This window comes from Aquila chrysaetos, chromosome 11 (genome assembly GCF_900496995.4).
Source record: "Aquila chrysaetos chrysaetos chromosome 11, bAquChr1.4, whole genome shotgun sequence".
NCBI classification, from domain to species: Eukaryota; Metazoa; Chordata; class Aves; order Accipitriformes; family Accipitridae; genus Aquila; species Aquila chrysaetos.
Genome location: NC_044014.1, coordinates 35936067 through 35956148, shown reverse-complemented (window position 1 = coordinate 35956148; position 20082 = coordinate 35936067). Strand labels below are relative to the sequence as shown.

At 46.4% G+C, this 20082-nt stretch overlaps 1 protein-coding gene across 4 annotated transcripts in view; it reads right to left on the bottom strand.

Moving 5' to 3' along the window:
- LOC115348229 (putative neutral ceramidase C) overlaps nucleotides 1-20082 on the bottom strand; it is a 33955-nt gene that overhangs the window by 13740 nt on the left and 133 nt on the right. The window contains exons 1-12 of one of the 4 annotated variants that reach the window (XM_041127136.1): nucleotides 18687-20082; nucleotides 18150-18258; nucleotides 9590-9785; nucleotides 9392-9488; nucleotides 7534-7670; nucleotides 5626-5705; nucleotides 5067-5216; nucleotides 4306-4482; nucleotides 3774-3901; nucleotides 3086-3163; nucleotides 1925-2045; nucleotides 333-458 (exon numbers count right to left, since the gene is read on the bottom strand). In XM_041127136.1, the coding sequence (XP_040983070.1) occupies nucleotides 333-458; nucleotides 1925-2045; nucleotides 3086-3163; nucleotides 3774-3901; nucleotides 4306-4482; nucleotides 5067-5216; nucleotides 5626-5705; nucleotides 7534-7660 (987 nt within the window). In that variant the 5' untranslated portion in view covers nucleotides 7661-7670; nucleotides 9392-9488; nucleotides 9590-9785; nucleotides 18150-18258; nucleotides 18687-20082. The remainder of the gene's footprint in view (nucleotides 1-332; nucleotides 459-1924; nucleotides 2046-3085; nucleotides 3164-3773; nucleotides 3902-4305; nucleotides 4483-5066; nucleotides 5217-5625; nucleotides 5706-7533; nucleotides 7671-9391; nucleotides 9489-9589; nucleotides 9786-18149; nucleotides 18259-18686) is intronic. The other 3 variants (XM_041127134.1, XM_041127135.1, XM_030030621.2) reach the window with 3 other exon arrangements.

The window sequence follows — 20082 nt, the reverse complement described above, 5'->3', positions numbered from 1 at the left end:
TGGATAAGTTCACAAGTGATTGTCATGCTGTGGGAACTAATTGCTTCTTGCTAGCCATCTCAAATTTGGGCACCGGGTTACTACACTAACCTTTGCAGCAAGATAAATTTAAGTTTGGGCTGAATGACCAGAAAACAGTGTATAAGGACAAGACACAGTAAGTTCCTGAAAAAGGTATCCAGAATAGTCCATAAAGAGGTGATTTTTTTTTATTATTTTTTTTTTACATCCTCTTCATGCACAATGGTCCACCACATGGCCCTGTATTTGCTGCTCCACTCCAAGTTTTCTCCTTATCAGAAGTTAACGTAGATCAGGTAAGACATACTTACCCCTCCCATGGGACAGGTGCTATGTGGGTTATTGCATGACTCCCCCGTGTTTACGCAGAACGGGCCTTTGGTGTTGGGCGACACATCTCCCAAGTTGGAGGATGCAAAGGCGGCAACAAAAGAGCCCTGCCAAAACCAGACGTGGTCAGATGGATTTTAGTGCCTGGCAGTGATTGCAAACATCACCTGCAGCTTTCCCTGCAGTCAAGGCTGACATTACAGCCAGTTGATGAGAATGTGATGCTGGTAAACATTTCTGAAGTGACTGGGAGGACTGGAATGGGGATTTAGGAGTGTCCCAAGGGTTAGGGACAGAAAGAGCAAGGGAGAATAGGACACACAGGATGCAACTGCCATTTCAGGGGGACCTTCACATCGCTTTGGTATCCAGACAGGGTTTCTTCATCTACCTCGTCCGTCTCAGCAGCAGCTTTTCCCCCATGTCCCCAGTTTCTCTTGTTACTGATCTGATGTTAATGGATCATTGTAGCACCTTGCACAGGATTTTTTTTCTGCCAGGCTTTCGCCATGACTGATTTACAGGGTGAGAGCTATTGGATTTGACTGCAGGAGTTAACATCAAACAGTACTCATTAGAAGCAAGGCTGGTTACACACTGAGTGTGAGCTGAATTCAGCTCTCAGAGATACTTTCTTTTTTTTCCCTGCTCTTTAAGAGATAGGATGTGTCAACACCAGATAGTTTGATATATTATCAACTCTTAAGCCATTTTCTTGTTAGACTGCTAGACACAATGTGCCCAGCAGACCATACAGCTAAATGTTGAATCCTGCAAACACTTCTTAGCTTTGTGTGCATGTCAACTTGCACTGACTTGCACCCATAACTGTGCACGAGAATTGAGTCTTGTTAAAAGCTTTTAGATAATCCACTATAAAAAGAAACATTTGCAAGCAGGAATTAGGTAGACTTCCTTTAGTTTCCATCTTTGGTATGAACTGCACGTGCTCCTCTGCCCAGAGTGTTAGAATAGGAATTGGGCAACTGTTTCAAGGTACATGCTGGAGATACACACAGGACACCCTCTTAAATGGCTCATGACTCAAAGTGTCTGTGAGATGGGTTCGTGTCCATATTTACATTTCAGGGGGAATGATGCTTTTTAAAGGAGCTGTGTTTGCACTCCGAGGATGGCAAATCTTCTGGATAAATGAAAATCAGAAGGCAGAACTGGCTGGAAGCCATAAGAAAGAAGTGGGGCTGACCACAGACTCGATGCCACACTGCAGATGCAATATCTTGATCCCTTTGGATCACGTATCCCACACATGTCTTTCTAGTATTTCCAATAGTCGAATCAAAATAAATTTGGTCTATTCCTAAAGTCTAAATAAATGCCACTGATTACTAGTTTGGAAAGTCAAGAGTACACCTTGCAATTTCTCTTCTCTAGAGGAAGAAAGTAAATAAATCAAAGCGTTCATCTTTGTCCTTCTTTTTCTGTGTTTAACCTGCTGTCTTATTTCACTCTTTGAAAGAACCTGCTTTGGCCCATAGAAAGCACCAACCGCCCCCTCCCTGTTGCAACACTTTTTTCCCCATTATTTTCAGTAGTCTGAAAACACTCTCACCTCTCCAGGAAGCATCCCCTTGTTCTTCTCCTGTTCGAACAAGTAAGACGCATAGCCCACGTTGTCGCTGTTCACAAGGTGGTTTGTGTTGTTCATGCTGACTGGGTGCACAGCAAACCAGCTGAAGAGGTGTCAGAAGACACACATAGGAAATGCATTGTTCAATCTATATATTGGCAATTGACTTGTTCAATCTATATATTTGCAATTGACTTATGGGAATTTTCTTTGGGAGAATACAAACACAAACTGTTGGTACCTAGGGATGGATTAACGAGGGCAGAGTTAGTACCATCCTTTCCCTTCCTGACCAGGAGGGCTCATGGCTATGATGGTCCAGGTCTTGAGGCCACAAGAATTTGGCACCGTAATTATCAGGGCCACCAAAAGCTATATGAGACCTGAAATGACTCTTTTCTAAGTTCAGAGAATTATATTTTGGAGGGATTTTTATTTTCTTACTTCAAAGAAATGATGTCAACAATGTAAAAAAGGAAAAAAAGGAACACTTTCACTCTTACAAAAAAGAAAACACTACTCTTCCTCTTAACACAGTCAGACTCTTGCTTGTGACTTCCAAATGAGGAAAACGCTATTATGGCTTTGTTACTGCATGTTACTTTGTTTGCCTGGCCTTGAGCTCTGAACTTTGTGCGGCCAAACGCTGCCCTACAGATCTGTTGGTAGGATGGGCGTCGTGCATGCTGCCTGCAGAAATGGCATGCTTCCCATGAAACATGGGGTCTTAAAGAAATAACCAAGAGAAAAGGAGCCCAAAGGGTCCTGGAGATGCCAGGGTCGGAATCTGCTTGGAGGGGCACAGCGAGAGCCCCAGAGGGGATTTTTCTGCACCCCTACAAGGGAGGACCAGCTACAGTCCTCTTCCCCAGGTACCTTTGAGTCATGCCAGATGTGCCCAGCTGTAGGTGGGCCAGGTGCTGCTGTATCTCCCAGAGTAGGTGAGGGACACTGACCTGGTTTATGCACTCATGGATTCTCACTTATTCTTCTCTCAGAGACCCTCGGGTGACTAGCTGGGAGCAATGCTCTATGGTCAAGGGTCAGTGTTGGGAAGGAGAGCTTGTGCAGAAAGACAGAACTGCTACAGAACTGTGGTTTATTAGGATTTGGAGAAAAACATGTTACTTCAGTGGTTGCTACCTGATAAGGCCTAGCTCCTGTCCATTCTCATCTACCATCTTGAGCATCACCATTTCTTTATCCGTGTTGGATGAATACCTGGATGAAAATGAAGTGGGGAAACCCCATTAGGACCAGAGCTGTGGTCACACTTTGTGTTGCTCAGACACGTTAAATCTCCACTAGGTTGAGCAAGAAAATGAAGAGGTTATTACAGATATTACCAGAGCACAGTGAGACCTTAGAAGAGCATCTGAAAATAGCTGTGAAGGTAAGGTAAGAGTTAGGGTTGTTGCTGACCTCAGATGCTGCTTCTCCAGGGGGTGGAGAGAAGAGCTCTCTCCGAGTACAAATTCATGCACCAAGGATGGCACTTTAATGCTGACTCAAATGCTAATGTCTACTAAAGACTTTTTTTCTCTCTCTCTTTTTTTTTAAACAAAGCATAAGTTCATATCCTTGACCAATGCCTCACATGGTTGGAGGGGGCAACCACAACTTTCAAGCCCACTCTTGCAGCTAATTTTTGGGGATGCACACACCCAAGCACCCAGGTAGACAACAGTGTCATTCTGCCATGGTCTTGGCTCTACATTTTCAACTATCCCACGAATGACCAGAAGCACCAGCTGCCAGATGGTTGGGTCATGGTCCCAACTGAAGGGTCCTCTGCAGGGCTCTGTTTCTCTCCCACTTGAGGGGCTTTTACCTGCTTCGTTCGGATGCTGGATTCTCAAGATAGGAGAAAGGGCTTCGGTTGATCTGGCTGTTTTCTACAGTGCCTCTGTTTATAAAAAGCCTTCCTCTCTTCATGTTCTGATGCGCTATATCAATGCTCTGAAAAGCAGGAAGACAGGGAATATTAGTCCATGCATGTAAGGTATATGTGAGATTATCTGGAAAAACTCTTTCTTTCCCTCCTTGCCTGTTCCCCACCCTTTCTTGGGAATCTGGGGGCTTTTTCTTTTTTTCTTAAGTAAAAGTAGTCTAAAATTCTAGAAAATTATTATAGTATTTTAAAACCACCCATAACTGTCGCTTTCTAAAAACTTCAAGGCTTCTGGGTTTTGATCTCATTTCACCGCTAAGCATAAATCCACCTCCAAGTGTGTTTGAAGACCGCGACATTCGGAGGTGATACCGCAAACATCACAGCAAGAGCTCCGTTAGTCACAAACATATCTCCCTCCACCTTTTCTGTGTTTATGGGCCCTCGTGTCAACAGACTGGACGACACCAACCTTTACGATGCCATTCACGATAGCGTTGAGGGATGGTCTGATTAGCCCTTTGCTAGTGATCCAGAAGAGGGTGTACTGGAAGTAGCCACCAGGCCCTGAGTGCGTGTGGGTGCCGCTGAGGATGACGTTGTCCTGTCGGTACAGCTCGCCGTATTTGCTCTTCAGTTTCTTGAGCACCTAAGAGGAAGGAGGTGGTCCTAAAAAAACCATTTTCACACCCAAAGGCTAGGAGATATGTATCAGCTCTTACAAAAAAACCCAACCATTCATCTTCCTCCTCACTCTTCTCTTTCTGCCTGATACTCCCATACTGGGGTCACAACAAGTAGGTTACAGCTGTTGACTTGGCAAGAGCCTTAAAATAATAAAAATCTGTTAAGTGAAGACCTTTATGGCCAACATGCAGTGAAACCCAGATCATCCAAGGTGTCCCCAGTTCTCTGGCATCTCCCTCCCTCCTCTGTGGTGCTGGAGACCCAACATTACACAGGCACCATAATAATGTATTTGTGATTTGAATGTATTCGTGATAATTTTTCCACTAAGAAAAGCATGGTCAAAGTCCATCCTCATTTGCTGAGGAATTGAAAGCTCTTCTTCAGCAGAGACATGATGTCTCTCCAAGATTGTGCTGCAAGGAGATCCCAAAGCAAATGACCAATGTGCTGCTGTGCTTGATATTATTTAGGAATAACTACATCCTTAATGCTAATACGAGCGACAGCCCAAACTGTGCGACTCATTCATTTCCAGCCACGCACCTCCAGCCTCAGTCTCTGAGACACCATTCCTATGTCAGCGCTGACAAACACTACTCGCCTGGAGTCATCAAGGTCTGCCACGATGAAGGCTCGACTGTAGAGGCGCATGAGAAGCCCGCTGCCCACCTGCTCCGGGTTGGCATATCCCATCTGGAAGGGAAGAGCTCCATCAAGCCCACGTAGCCAAAATATTGAGCGAGGTGCTCATTTATGTATATTTTTCTAAGTAGGTTTGCCAGAAGGTCAGAGGGCTCTTTCAATATATGAAAACTCAGAGTTGCAACTATCTTGCCCTGTGATTGCAAGAATCATTGGATCACAGAATGGTTTGGGTTGGAAGGGACCTTAAAGATCATCTAGTTCCAATGCCCCCTGCCATGGGCAGGGACACCTTCCACTAGACCAGGTTGCTCAATGCCTCAAAGAAATTTCACCTAACATTTGAAGACAGCAACCATTTGGCAAGGCAGAGCCTCTAAACCAGAATTCCTGCAAAAAATACTCATAGATTATGAAAATCAGTATTTCACCAACCCTGTGTTCAGTTTCCCCAACTTACCAGAGGAACTTCTGCCACAGGTCCCGTGCAGTCAGCTCGACCCATGCCCAGTAAGTAGTTTGCTGTTACTTCACTGGGATCTATAATAAGAAAAAATAATAGATTAGTGGACACATGAGCAAGCAGAATCAGGGACAGAAGAGGCAATCCAACCTTTTTAAAGAGATTGCATGCATGAAACCTGCTTAAGATCCCCAGAGGACTCATCAGGCCCATGGACAAGGGGATCCAGCTGGTACTGTCTGCTTGGGTTTCCAATGGGCTGTCAATGTGGTCAGTGTGCTGAGGCTGTTAAGGCATTTGGGGTGGTAAAGGGTTGACCAGGCATGAAGAACTGCAGAGGGAGCTCACAAGATGGGGTCACTGGACTGTGTCAAATGTGTCGTGATTCACAGTGAGGGGGAAACAAGCCTAGCTTCATCGATTAAGCTCTCCAAGGCCACCTCTACCATGCAGGAAATAGATCTGAGGGTGTAAGAGCTGTTTTCATGCAAAAAAAATCAGCTCAGCAACAATGACAAAAAAGGGGATGGCATGTCAGGAGCTACCAGGAAAGGACTAGAGAAGAAAGAGGGGCACATCCATATATTGCCCTGGTGCCTCCAATGCATCCTGTGTCCAGTGCTGGTGCCCTGGTCTCAAAAAAATCACAGCAGAGCCAGCAGAAGCTCAAAGAAGGGAATAGTGGCTCTGGGCAATGACCTCCAGGCAATCAGTGAGGAAAAGGACTCCTGAAGGAGGTCATGTCTCATCCCAGCCATCATGAAGCCATCCTTCTACAGGATGAATGAAGCGCCTGGACAAACTCATGGAAGAAAAGCTATTGAGGGCTATCAAATTAAAAAAAAAAAAAAAAAATTGTCTGCGTCTCAGGAAATCCCAGAGCAACAAATCATTGGAGGCTGAGATAACACTGTGGGAAAATATTTCTGTGTGCTTAATCTGTTCTCACAGTCTTCCCAGCCAGCCACTGCTGCTCGAGGCAAGGCATCAGGATAAGGGGACGCTTGGTCTTCCCAGTCTGGCCTTTCCTAGGCTGTCGCTTAAAACAGAGGAGAAGTGAAACACTCACACTGGCCACAGACTGACCACAGGGCATTTCTCTCTTTTAAAATGGCATGAGTGAACAGGGCTACCCATTAAAACTACCATTCCTCCACCTCCTCCTCCAAGAGCTACAACACAGAGAAGAATTGCTTGTGCAAAACTCTTACATGTTACAACCTAAAAAACATGAAGAAAGAGTGAACTACATCCAATTCAAGATCAAAATCTAGAAATTGGAAGGTCCCATTGCTGACATGTTGGGTGGTGCCCCGTCCAGGGCAGGGGAGACCCCTGGCTCTGGGAAAGGGCTCCTGTCATATGGAAACACCCAAAGCTTCAAAATGTTTTCTTTCCCCCATGAGATTTTCTCTCTCCAGAGGACAAGCATGGGGTACATTAGAAGTGAATTGAGCATTAACTTTGGGCAGCTCCCAACACCCACCTGCCCCATGCCTGGTGATGGGGCTGGAGGCGTAAATGGGCTGTTACAGGATTGCAACAGCTGTGAAGCCCCTTGGTGCGGTGCCAGGAGCGAGGGGCTCTCAGGACCCCCTCCACCAGGTAGAGAGACAGAAGGAAGGTTTTTTGGATCCCTGCAGCTAGCCTCACCCACCGGACCTGAGGCTGTGCATCCATGCCCTGAGAGATGCTTGTGTTGGGTTTGACCACCACGCTCCTATCGCAGAGGCCAGCAACAGCACCGTGCCACGGCTGTGCGAAAGGACCATGTGCAGAGAAGATTATGAAGGCTCAGCAGTGGCCCAGTGGCCCTCTACCTGTATTGCTTTAATTTAAATTACTGCACTGGACACACACTCGAGCAGGGTGCGATGGCAGGAGTGAAATAATAGTTCAACTTACCCTTGCTCTCTTTGGTGGCAAAGTGGAGGACGAGGAGCACCACGGTCACCACTATCATCAACACCAGGCAAACGATGAGGATCACCTCCAGGCGGGAGAAGGAGCACTTGGACCTCTTCCCGCACATGGTGGGGGCACTGTGAAAGCAGAAAGGAGTCTGTGGGGAAGGCAGATGGGACAGCCCCGATGTCGGGCACGTCCCACCCAGAGCAACACACTGCACCCTCAAAGATGCTGGTGATGGTTTGTTTCCCCTGCCCCAGTGTCAGAGCAGGCAGCAGCAGCGATAAGGATGGGAAGTGGAGATTTATTTTTTAATCTCCTTAAGACAGCAAAAATCTATCTATCTCCTGTGAGCAGCAATCACTCCCCGTCACAAGGCCCAATAAGACAGGGTGAGCTGCCGAATTACTGATCTCACATTTCCCTGGACACTTTGCTCGCTCTTTTGAAGAAATCTTTTAAATAAACCCCATAATCTTCCACCAGATCCTATGTTCACTGAGTGGCTGAGGGAGATGCTGTGGCCTGAAGCCTCATAGCTTTTCAGCTGCTCACGCACTCAGAGCACATCAGAAAACAATACTGTCGCCATAATAAAGGTCAATTTAGGAAACTCAGTGCGAGAAAAGCACACCCCATGGCATGTCCAAGTGCAGTTCTCTCCTGGCTAGAAAAAGTAGTGGTTGTGACAGCTTTCCAAGATAAGTCCCCATGTATAGATGCTGGCTTTCTTCATCATACGCAGAACTCTTTGGTTTGGCTTTTTGAATACTGTTCTTCCTCCTTGGTCAGAGGTTTATTTTGGGTTAAAGATTAACAAGAAAAATTATTCAAAATATGGCTATGGGAAAATATGCTATTTCCCCCTCTGATAAAAGCTCTGGTGACTTCTGATTTGTCCTGCTCTGACACCTGAGACTCGCATCAAGGGCTTCAGTCTTGCCCGGTGGGAAGTGGCACTTGTAGCAAAGATGTGCCTTTTGCCCTTCTGCTAAGCATCCATACAAGGTAGAAATCAGCCATTAAAATAGCTTTGGACATTTCCAAGTGTCCTTAGATGTGTTAGTAGACCAAACTTACTGCAGATCCCATTTCTCTGCCTGTGAACAAACCATGTATCTGCCCCAAAAGACTGGTTCCTTGTTTAGAGCAGTGGCGGGTCTCAGTCCTTGGGGATGCCTCTGACTCACCCGGACACAGCTCCAAGCAGCCTGCTGCAGCTGTGGCATTGGCCCAGCTGGGGCCCGACTGCTGCAGGAGTGGAGATCGGAAAGGATGGACGCACAATTAGAAAGGGAAGAGTGAGGCAGAGCCTCTAATTTTCCTGGAGGTACCATTTGCCTTATGGTGGGTCTGGCATAGGGCTTGGTAAAGCTCATGCCTGCGGGCTCTTCCCCAGAGGTGATATGCCCTGGAAACAATGAACCTGCAAAAAATAACCGCTGAAACAAGTATTTATGGTCTTGGAAAGGTTGCAACAAGAAACAACATCACCAGAGAGCCAAGTGGTCACCCAGACTTGCTATAGGTGACGTTTCTTATCAGCTTCTTTTGCCACGGTAAGCTACAGCAGTCACGATCATTGCTGAATTTCACCTAGCAAATCTCCTAGTGGCAAGAAATCTAATATTATGGGTTTCCTTCCTCCCCTTTTTATTCTCCAAGCGTGGCATTGGCAGCCAGCTGCATGACACTGCAAACTGTCCAGATAATTGACACCACAGCACCAGCCTTAAACACATCTGCACGATATGCAATTAGTTTTCTTCTTCCAACTGATTAAACTGCTGAAGTAATACTAAAAGAAGCAAACATTAGTCCTATGAAATCCTAGTGAAATCTCATGCAAACTTACCTGAGAACCCTTGCGTGTCCCAGCGTCTAGAGGAACGCCTCCCAGCTGAAAAGTTCAGCTTGAAAATTATTGCTGTTATAGCCCTGTGAGTCAAGCACTGTGCAAGATAAGAAGAAACCAATCAATAAATTTTACCGCACAAGGAGATGATAGTTTTTCTTCCCAGTGCATTTATTTTAAGTTACGAACAGTGCCTACCTCTCTAAAATAACCTTTCCAGGATTGCACTGATCAGCTCTGGTGCATGATGAATTTGGGAACAGGACTTTTTCCCTCCTCTTTGCTTCATCACAGCTTGACCAGCCTGTGGGATGGCTGCTGCTTCCCATCTGGCCGTAACTCTTAATCCCCATGGAAGATCAGTCCCCAGGATTTCCAAACTCTACTAGAAGAACTTGAATACAGGTTTGTATTTTAAGTGTAAAATACATTTTATTAATGTATTTTTATTTGCTAAAAAATGTATTTTTTAAAAACCAGCTTTTTCCATCTGTTTTCCTTTTGAGTCCCAGATAGGTTGCAACATGCATAAATTCACCAGCTGCTAAAGCATGCTTTATCTGAAGGCTTTTGACAGTTTGCTCTTCCCAAACATGATGGGATCCATCACATCCCTCAGAGAGCTGCTGCTTGCCCTTGCTGGCAGGGGGAATGAAAGACCCCATGAGCAATACCCTTTTGCTTCCCCCAGCACCCATGTGTTTTGATGGGAATTTAAGGCTGGGACCACCTCCGACATTTTCCCTCCCACTCAGCTTCCAACAGGCAAACATCTCAGGAGGTTCAGTTTTCCTCTTTCATCACCGTTTCTTTCGTGCACCCTAATCCAAGGGTTAATATTCCAGCTAGCACTGAGCACATGCAGTCTGAGTCATCACTTCAAGGTCATGTTCAGTCAAAGTTCAATCACCTTTTGACTCAGTGATTTTTGGCCTGGCTGGTGGGGAGAAGCAAGATTTACTGATATGTTATCTCCTCGCTGCAATACCAAAGGAATGCACTTGCTCCTACCATCGGTGGAGAAACAACCTGCTTTGCCATGTGGGCTGACAGACATCCCTGGCCACCTCTGTGCTGTTGGGAATACCCTGCTTTGGTCGCAAGGTTGTCCCAAATTGTACACTGGTCTTGGAGGTAACTGAAGAGCCTCCTTTGACAAAACCATGAGCAGTCAATCACTGCTGTCAGGGGAAAGGTCCTGGAACACAGATGAGCCAGGAGTAGGTTGTGCATTGGCAGGAAGAGCAAGAGCTCTTCTTGAAGGTAGTATATTTGCTAGATCATTATGAAAACTTGAAAATTGAGTTCTAAGGAGTTTTAGAAATTGAGTTCTAAGGAGTTGGTATAATGATGGTGTGTCCTGCCAGTCTCACCCCATGAAAAGCAATGAACTGAGGAAAAGACCTCACTGTGGCTCTGTAACTACAGGAAGGACAACCCAGCTATTGCTGGGGGTGGAGGAGGAAAAGGAAGTTTGATAGCAGCTCAAAACACATGTTGGGGAATACCTTAAATGCTTTCCTTTTAAAAAGACTGCTCAATGAGGTTATGGGGACACATAGCTCCCCATTTCCCCTACATGGCAAGACCATATCCACCCACCCTGGCTCAGGACTGCAGAAGCAGCAAGCTTTTTGGTACAGAAAAGGGACTTTCTGGGCTGCAAAGACCTCAGCTGAAGTGCTAAGGGCTTGCTAAATCCCTCTGAACTTCCTGCCTGTGGAAATGCAACTTAGTGCCTCCAGAGAAGGTGGATTACCAAGACGGTGGCCAGGAAAGTGTTTATTGAGCACATATCGGTCATCACATGGCAGTGCAACAGGTACCCTGGAGCGCCTCAGAGCCACTGTCAGTAGTGAGAAACAACGACAAATTGGCTCAAAAGGGAAGCCCTGGAAATGTTTCCAGCACTTCTCAGAAGAAACTCTCCCTGCTGTTTTCTGCACCTCATGTCCACCACATCAGACAGGTCACCAGCACAACCACCATGAGGAAGGACTGTGGTCCCACTGGAGGCACAATGCTTACCCCAGAGCAGCCACACTGGAGCATCTAGCCCAAAAAATAAAACCCCCATGCAAAAGCTGTCCTGTCAGGGGCAGGATGCTCATGAACCTGTTCATTAACCACTGATGGTCGAGATCAGCAACTCTGCACATCCAGGCTGGAAGAAAACGAGGGAAGCAACAGTAGTCATGGTTGGAGGGGTCAGGACATCCCTGAAATTATGCTTTGTGTTGGGGGTGACAGAAAACATGGGATTTGAAAGCGGGCATACATGTCAAATGCATGCAGACCCAGGAAAATTATTTCCTTTGTGAGGCCCTTGTCCGGCAATGCCTGGGCAGCCTGGCCTTACACATCAGTCCAGGCTGGTATCATGTGGTAACATGTCAAGTTACCTTGTCACAAGATGAAAGGTTTCCCACAGATCATCCTCTTTCCCAAGACCAAGAATCCTCCAACTTCTTCCCCTTCTCATTTTGTGCTAAATGAGACTAAAGAAAGTGATATTTATAATATTTATCGTACTGAAAAAATGGCTTCTACCCATCACTGCTATCACATGATACCAATTTGTACCCTTCCCAGACACATCCAGTAACTGCAAATAGCACGGAATTTTCATTCTCAACATAGCACAAATGCTGCAGAGCACTTTGAGACAAGCCAGCAAAGCCCTTGCAAACCTACTTGGTTTGATGCCACCACCCAACGGACTGATGGAAACTTCTCCTGACAGATGCTCTTGATTTCTCATATGAGACAAGGTACCAGGTTTTAATTACTTGAAAATATTTGACAAGGAGCATTCAGGAGACTGTGGATCCTCTCACTCAGTGGATTAAACAACATGGGTTTGGAACAACTTTGTAGGTAAAAAGAGATCTCAGAGGATAAAATGATGCTGTTTTTCCTTTCTTAAAGACATTTCATACATTTGGAAAGAAAAACTTTTAAAACCACTCATGATTAATGGATCCACTGAAGCAATAAGGCAAAGCTGAGAGAAGAAAACCCAGCAAGCATAGATTTGCAAATGTATATTTCCTTATGTAGTGAAGGTTGTGCTTCCAAATCATTAAGAATGATGATGCAAACCACCTCTATATATGATTCTTTAGGAAAAAAAAAATTAATAAAATTTGTTTTAAAATGTAAACCAATGAAGCATTTGCTTCCCTTTCTGCTCCTCAATTTTTAGTTTCTTACCCCTCCAGAGCAAGACCAGATCATTTCAGAGAACTGACCCTTTCCTCCAGCATCTACATTTCACTTTAAAACCAGCCTGCACAAAACCAGCATTTCCTGGTCTCTCAGAGCTCGCTTTGTGCAAGCCATCAAAGCTGGGACCATATAAAACCAAACTCTTCCCTTATAAATGCATAGGAGACCATGATCTTCTCCATGAACCTTCTGAAACTGAATCCCTCCATCCTGGTCTTCCAACGTTAATGTGCAGGAAAGGCAATGGGGAAAAAAGAGACACAGAGGGAAGGTAAACGCGTGACACAGAGGACTTCCCACCTGCCCTTGGCCTTCCAGGTACTCTTCTCACGGAAAACTCAAATTTAAGCAGGTCACAGAAGAGACTAAATAAACAGAGTACTTATTCATCTGTTCTGTCCCTTTGCTTTTCTTCCTTTTCTCTCAGTCCTCATTTTGACCCTGAATTTATCATAGCATCAGCTTTCCCACAAACTGTGGAGGGGAAGGATGTAATGCTCCATCAGCAGTGCTTCACTGTTGCCCACTCCACTCAAGGGAAATAGCCTAAAGTCTGGATGTTTTTCTCTTCCTCCCCTCTCGTTTTCACAGTCCTTCACATGGTCTCACAGTGCTGTTTGTTCTAGCTTTAATACTTGCTCTTGTCTGAGCTCCTTCCAAATGGAGGCTCAGAGTGACTTCACCTGAATTCGGCACGCGGTAGACATTCATCCAAAGCTGCAATGCTCCCCGCAACAACCATTTTTGGCTAACCCGCAGAGATGTGCGAGGTTTCCAGGGGCCAGCCAGAAATGCAGAATGCAATTGCAACGGGAGGCAATTTGTCCCCAACAGGAATAGGGCAGTGTTTGTCATGTCCTACCTAAGCCAAATAAGCAGAAAAAACTTCATCTGTTAAAAATAGTAAATAAAAGCAATGCTTTAAGCAGTGAAGGTTAAAGGAATGACTGCCTTCACTGAGGCAGGAGAACAAAATCCTTCTTTAAAGGATCTTTGCTTTTCTGATGTGGCTCATCGTCACTGGGACAGCAACCCAACCATCCCATTTTTCCATGCCCAACTGAGTTTCGGTTGACAGACTGGAGACATCTCAGCATGAATGGCCCAAAGCCAAAACACATGATCATTTGCATTATAATTAAAACTTAATTTTCTACCAGCAAGTCCAGCCGCATGTTTGGGGTGAAACAACTGCTGCTTTGTGCTTGCAAAATGCAGCTGCCTCGTACACCTTTGTCCACTGGATGAGGTGTGGGGTTCTTGAATGTCTTCAAAAGGACCTCCTGGAGATTGACACCAATTCTGCTGCCTTGCTGTTAATGAAGCTCATTAAAAAAGGAGTCCAGAAGAGACCCACCAGCTGGTATAACTCGCTGCATACACAGAGCTGGGAAGAGAACAGATCTGCTGTGTCATGTAGCTGAATTTTTGTTTGCCTCTGCTGGGGAGTATCAAAAGGGTGGATGGGTAATGAAGAGACTGACATTTCCTTTTAAAAAAAAAAAAAAAAAAAAGCACTGCATTGCCTAGGCTTTTCTTACACTGGAACATTTTGTGCCGCCATCTACAAAAGCAGAAACTCTGGCTGGATTTCTGCAGCCACTGAAACCGGCTGCATCAACCCTGCGTTTTTCTGGGGGGCAAATCTTTTTTTCCTGGGAAGCCACGGCAGATACCCTGTAGCCATGAGCAGTTCTCCAGTGAGGCCAGGCATGTCACAGACCTCGTCACTTAGAGGATGGAAACCTTGATTCAAGCCTATTTGCTAAACCATGGCCAGTCCCTGAGCAGAAAATTGAAACAACCACCGTCTCAACACGGGCATGTTGCTTGTACAGACCCAAGACCTGGGATCCTGGGTGTGAGGAGGGGAGAGCAATTATGAGGCCTCTTAGATAATGTTGTTTATTTAATAAAGAATGGCCAAAGTCCTTTTTACATGGATGCGGGAGGATCCTGATAGCAGGAGATAACGTTTCTGCACAGAGATGTCAGCGAAAAGCTGCTCAGGCTTTGGCAAGGACACACTGCAGGGTGATCCAGGCAGCACCACGTGGATTTTCTTCCCCACCTTTCCTGGTCAAAATGCTCACATGCCTGCTCCAGGCAGCAGCAGGTCGCGCCATTGGGTGAAGGGCTGAAATCACAGACATGATGGTCGTGCTCAGGTACAGCCCCACAACCAGGATGGCACATAGACTGACCCAGAAGCACTAAGTGGTAGCACAAGATCTCTCTCAAACTCTCCAGTTGGTTGCCCAACACCTGGGACATGCAGTGATTTCCTTCTGGAGCATCTTCTGCCTCCAGTGGCCAATGCAGGGATTCAGGTGTAAGCTGGGCTTAAAGCTCCTCAAGTATTTCTTTGGAAAAGTTGAACGTGGTGGACAGGTTGCCTGTCCAGGTGGTTATTAGTGTAGCTGCCTTCAATCACTTCATGAAACCTCCAGTTCTTCTGGTAGTGACTTTACCTGACTGCCACCCCCGAGCTGGGACATCTTGTCCCATAGGGTTCAACAGGAACTTCGGCTGTGGACATGCCTCTTGCCTGCTCACAGGAGTTGTCTGAGCTTGGGCTTGAGTAACACAAGGGAACATGGCTCAAGCCAGCTCTAAATACATCACTTAAGCTCAGGACCCCTTTCTGTGGGTACAGGTAAAATCTAAAACTTCAATGGGGAAGCAAGAGGAGGACAAAAGTGATGCTGAAGGGACAGAAAACCAGAAGAGGAGGCCCATGAAGAGCTGCACAACAAAAACCGCTGCAGTCCCAGCACTGGGCTACCTGGCATCCCTCGAGGACCTCACACACCTGTCTTTGCATATGTGCTAAATAGCTAGTTGAGGGGGTGAAGGTATTTTCCAGGACAGACACCAACAGCTCTGCAGGACATGGCATTTGGGTACTTGCAGCTTATCGGGAGACAGCACACCGTGTTGTGGAAACACCACGGGTCCATGGCATAGCTGAAAGCTGCTCCTGGGAGCGGGATCAGACCTATTTGCGGTGGTAAATGGTGGCTTTCCTGCTGGAAAACACGACTGGGAGCACGCACGGAAAGTTTAGGAAGGGCAGGCTGAACAGGAGCAAGGGCTTTTGCAAAGGTAGCCAAACTGGAACGATTACAGTTTCTGAACTCAAAAGTCATGTGCAGATCACTGAGTGATAGCTGAACTGAAGGGACATCTGCCAAACATTATCGAAATGTTGTCCTGGGATGTGGTATGAGCAAGGACCCTCCTGCCCTTCTGGACAACCAAGTCCTGGCGATTTTTTGCTGCTGTCTAATACTCGATTGATGTTCAGACATGAGAACACCCCAAAATTCCCCAGATCACATGCCTTAAATCCATCCACAGATTAAATGCAAATGAGTTAAAGCTTCACCACAAATGGAAAATATTTTGCCATCAATCATCTGAAACAGCAGCAAAAGGCCAAACAGGTGTTCCCCATCTCATACGTAACATTACTGCTTGCAAAACTTAAGCATCCCCCTTGCTACCTAGTCTGGCTGAGGTTTCCCACAAGCTAAAATGCAGAATGATGTAATGAAAAGGTTGCGTGATAAGGCACAGGCAAGTCATCCCTTCCATGGGATGAACAGGGGGTAGAAAGGAACAGATGTACAAAAGTGACACATTTTCATTTCCCTGAACAGCAGCACAAACCCAACATGGAGGGTACTGGAGCAAGTATCAAAATCTCTGCCTAAAAGGTAATTGTGGATTTAACAACAACAACAAAAAAAGTAATTTGGCTGCCAGATGAAACGGGAAGGTACGTTTCAATCACTCTGTCAAAATGCATGCGATGTGTGGAAGTACATTGAAGGGCTAAAAAATAATAAACCAGAATATCTCTCACTGCTGGAAGGTACAGAGCTGCATCTTCTAGCCAAGGGGGAGACATCAGTGCAGAGAAACAGATAACGTCCTGAGCTCCTTGCCCACTCTGCTTTCATTTAAGCCTATAAAATATTAAGTGGAAAGGGAAAAAAAGTCACCTCAGAGGGAGAGCCGAGGCTCGCTCCCCTCGCAGAGGGCTGCCTGAGCCAAAACCACCCTGCCAGGCAGCGACTAAAAAATCCCTGTTCTGCACGCAGCCTCACAGCTCAGACTCATCATGCCTTACCTGCTCCACCTGCAAGAAGCTGAGATGAACCAAAATTAACTCAAAACAAAGGGTCACTCAAATAACTTGTCTGGCAGGGAAAATGAAAATCAGTGGTTATGATAATGCTATGCTGATTGGCATATGCTGTGGCCACAGGCAACCAGTAGTGAAGCCTGAGCAGAAGGGATTATTAGTTGGATGAGGGAGTACGTTGGCCAAAAGTCACCCAGAGCATCATAAACGGGTCCAAAGGAGAGACCCTTCGGCTCTGTGGCTGCTTTGTAAAAGCCTGGGGAGAGAGATGCATTAAAGCATTACGTGGGTACCAGCGGGGCTTGGATTAATTGCTTTGACCCCACCTGCAGTACTGCATTCAGCTCTGGGGCCCCCAACATAAGAAAGACACAGACTTGTTGGAGTGAGTCCAGAGGAAGGCCACAAAGATGATCAGAGGGCTGGAGCACCTCTCCTATGAGGACAGGCTGAGAGAGTTGGGGTTGTTCAGCCTGGAGAAGAGAAGGCTCTGGGGAGACCTTATAGCAGCGTTCCAGTACCTAAAGGGGGCCTATGGGAAAGATGGGGAGGGACTCTTCAACGAGGAGTGTAGTGATAGACAAGGGGTAATGGTTTTAAACTGAAAGAGGGTAGATTTAGGTTAGATGTAAGGAAGAAGTTCTTCACTGTGAGGGTGGTGAGGCACTGGAACAGGTTGCCCAGAGAAATTGTGGCTGCCCCATCCCTGGAAGTATTCAAGGCCAGGTTGGATGGGGCTTTGAGCAACCTGGTCTAGTGGAAGGTGTCCCTGCCCAAGGCAGGGCGGTTGGAAATAGATGATCTTTAAGGTCCCTTCCAACCCAAACCATTCTAGGATGCTAGGACCTTTCCAGGGTGTGAAGGTACCCTGTGGGAAAGCTCTTGCAACAAGTTGTCCCCATCATGTTAAAGGGGATGGGAACAACTCCAAAGCTGCCAGACCCCATGGCACTACCCTGGAGATCGTTCCCATCATCATAGAGGGGTGATCAAGGGAGACCTCCTTGTTTTGACAGAGGTCTTTTGAGAGCAAAATTGGTTAAAAGATTTTTAAGTCTAAGCTGGCAGCACTTCCAGTACTGGAGTCATCAGAAGAAACCCTACAGCAGCCAATTTTGGCTTCAGCCCATCATCTCCTGGCCAAAGCACATTCCCTCAAGCTAACCCATTCCCCCTTTCCCCCTTCACCAACCTGCAACAAGATCACAAGGTGGCTGGATGCATTTGGAAGCATTTGTTGGAAAACAAACACCTTGGTGACAACATCTTCATTTGCACCCTAAACAGCATTTATCAGAGTCGTTCCCAGGCCCTGGATGGATGTTTTCCTGAAACACGCACAGCAGCAGCCCCACAGGCACGGCACGGCACGGCACTTACCTGGGATGCGGGAGAGCATGGGGAAAGCACCGCTCTGAGGAAGAGCCAAGCAGCACGTGCAAAGCAGAAGAGCTCTGGCACAAGATTGGGAAAACCTTACCCCCTGGGCCTGGAAATTGAAAAACAGCAATGCAGAATTGTGCAGATCCTTGCTCAGCCAACTCCCACTGGCTTTTTCTGGGCAAAAATTGGGCAGAAAATGAACAAGGTGGGCTGCTCTATGGCCACCCATGCCTAGATGCCAACCCTCTGCCAGCAAGAGTAACCACCGGAGCCAAGATGCTGCTGCTAAAACATCTGCAGTCAAGTTGGAGGATTCCCACCTGCTCCCAAACCTTGCTAGAGATGTGCTTATTTATTTAAACAAGCTGCAGAATGGATAAGCAGAGGGTGTTGTGGCCAAATCCTGGTGCTCACCAGCATTCCCTGCCAAGCCTACAGTGCACTTGGATAACAGCGGCAGAAATAACATTAAGAGGATGCACCATTGCTGGAAAATCAACGTTAATTTTCTACAAGGAAGATGTGTATTCCTACCAAGTTACAGGGGAGATGCATGGGAACACCATGCTGCATGACACAAAGGGTTCTTCTCTGTTTTGGTTGCTGGCTGTGGAAGGAGTCCTTATCAAATGGTCAAAAAGAAGCCATAAATCTTTCCAGCAAATATTTGCTGCCAATATCCGCTGAATTGGATGGGAAACATTGCCAAAACAGGGACTCATGGTGGCTTCTCTTCGGGAGCACTCTCATACTCCAGCACCAGAAGATAAGCCAATGGGCAATACATGGAGCTGCCCCCTGAATAAAAGCAGGAGGGGAGAGGTTGATGGGGGTTAATTGCTCTTTTCAGAGTACAGAAAAGCAAAGGGATCATTGCCCTTGCTTGGCTTGTGCTGCTCAAAAACCTCCTGTCTGTATTTTAAGGGTCTTAAAACTTTGCCCACCTGGAAGGACTAAAAGCTAAATTGAGATGGATATCAGCAACAGCAAAGTCCACTCTCCTGGCAAAGATCTTCATTTCTGTTTGTCCAGGACTCAGACAATTGCCAGGTCCTTCTCCACCTTCAGCTGTCCTTTTCCAGCCTTTTCTGGTGGAGATCCCTCTTTCAAATTTCAGCCTCCTGGCATCTGCACTGGACAACATGTTAAGGTTTACCCCTCCACACACAAACCAGGCTCCTGTCTGTCCTCCTACAGACACCCTCAAACTAAACCAGTCAACGCTCAACTACAAGTCAAGACAAGATGGTTTTACTGGCACAATGTGGGAAGAGCCATTAACTCCATTTGTTTCGCTCAAGGCAGCACAACACTGGATTTTAGCTCTTTTACTGACTTCTTGCTCCACACTAGTACAAGTTTACTGTGCTCACCTCTCTGATGGGCATCAATGGTAAAGGTCCACGTGTGCCTAAGCAGCACAAGCTTCACTACCCAAGGTAGATGCACACAGTGCACCCATGCACCAGTGCCCCAGGGCAAGAGGACCACATACGTGGTGGTTCAGCCTCTAACTGGGAACAGGATTGCCCCTGCAAGTTACCCGAGGATCTCACTCCAGAAATACAAAGTTCAAAAGGCAAGCGTGGGTGTTCAAAGTCTCCAGCAGACCACCATCACCCCTTGGCTACGCTTCTCCAGAAAGCAAAGTCTGAAGAATCACTGCACATGTACCATACCTGAGTGGTTTGGGGTAAATGCAGCTGAAGTGCTTAATGGTGGGAAATTTGTGATGCCCAATCGTTAACGTAATGCTAAACAATGAGCAGTTGCACTCCACGCACCGATCCCCGCAGCGTTAGCGCCATCACAAGCCATCACCCGTCTTAAAAAGCTGGTGCTGCCGAGCAGATACTCACAAGGAAGGAGAACAACAAGGCACCACAAGCGCCACAGTCTGGAGTTAACACTGATGCACAACAATTTTGTC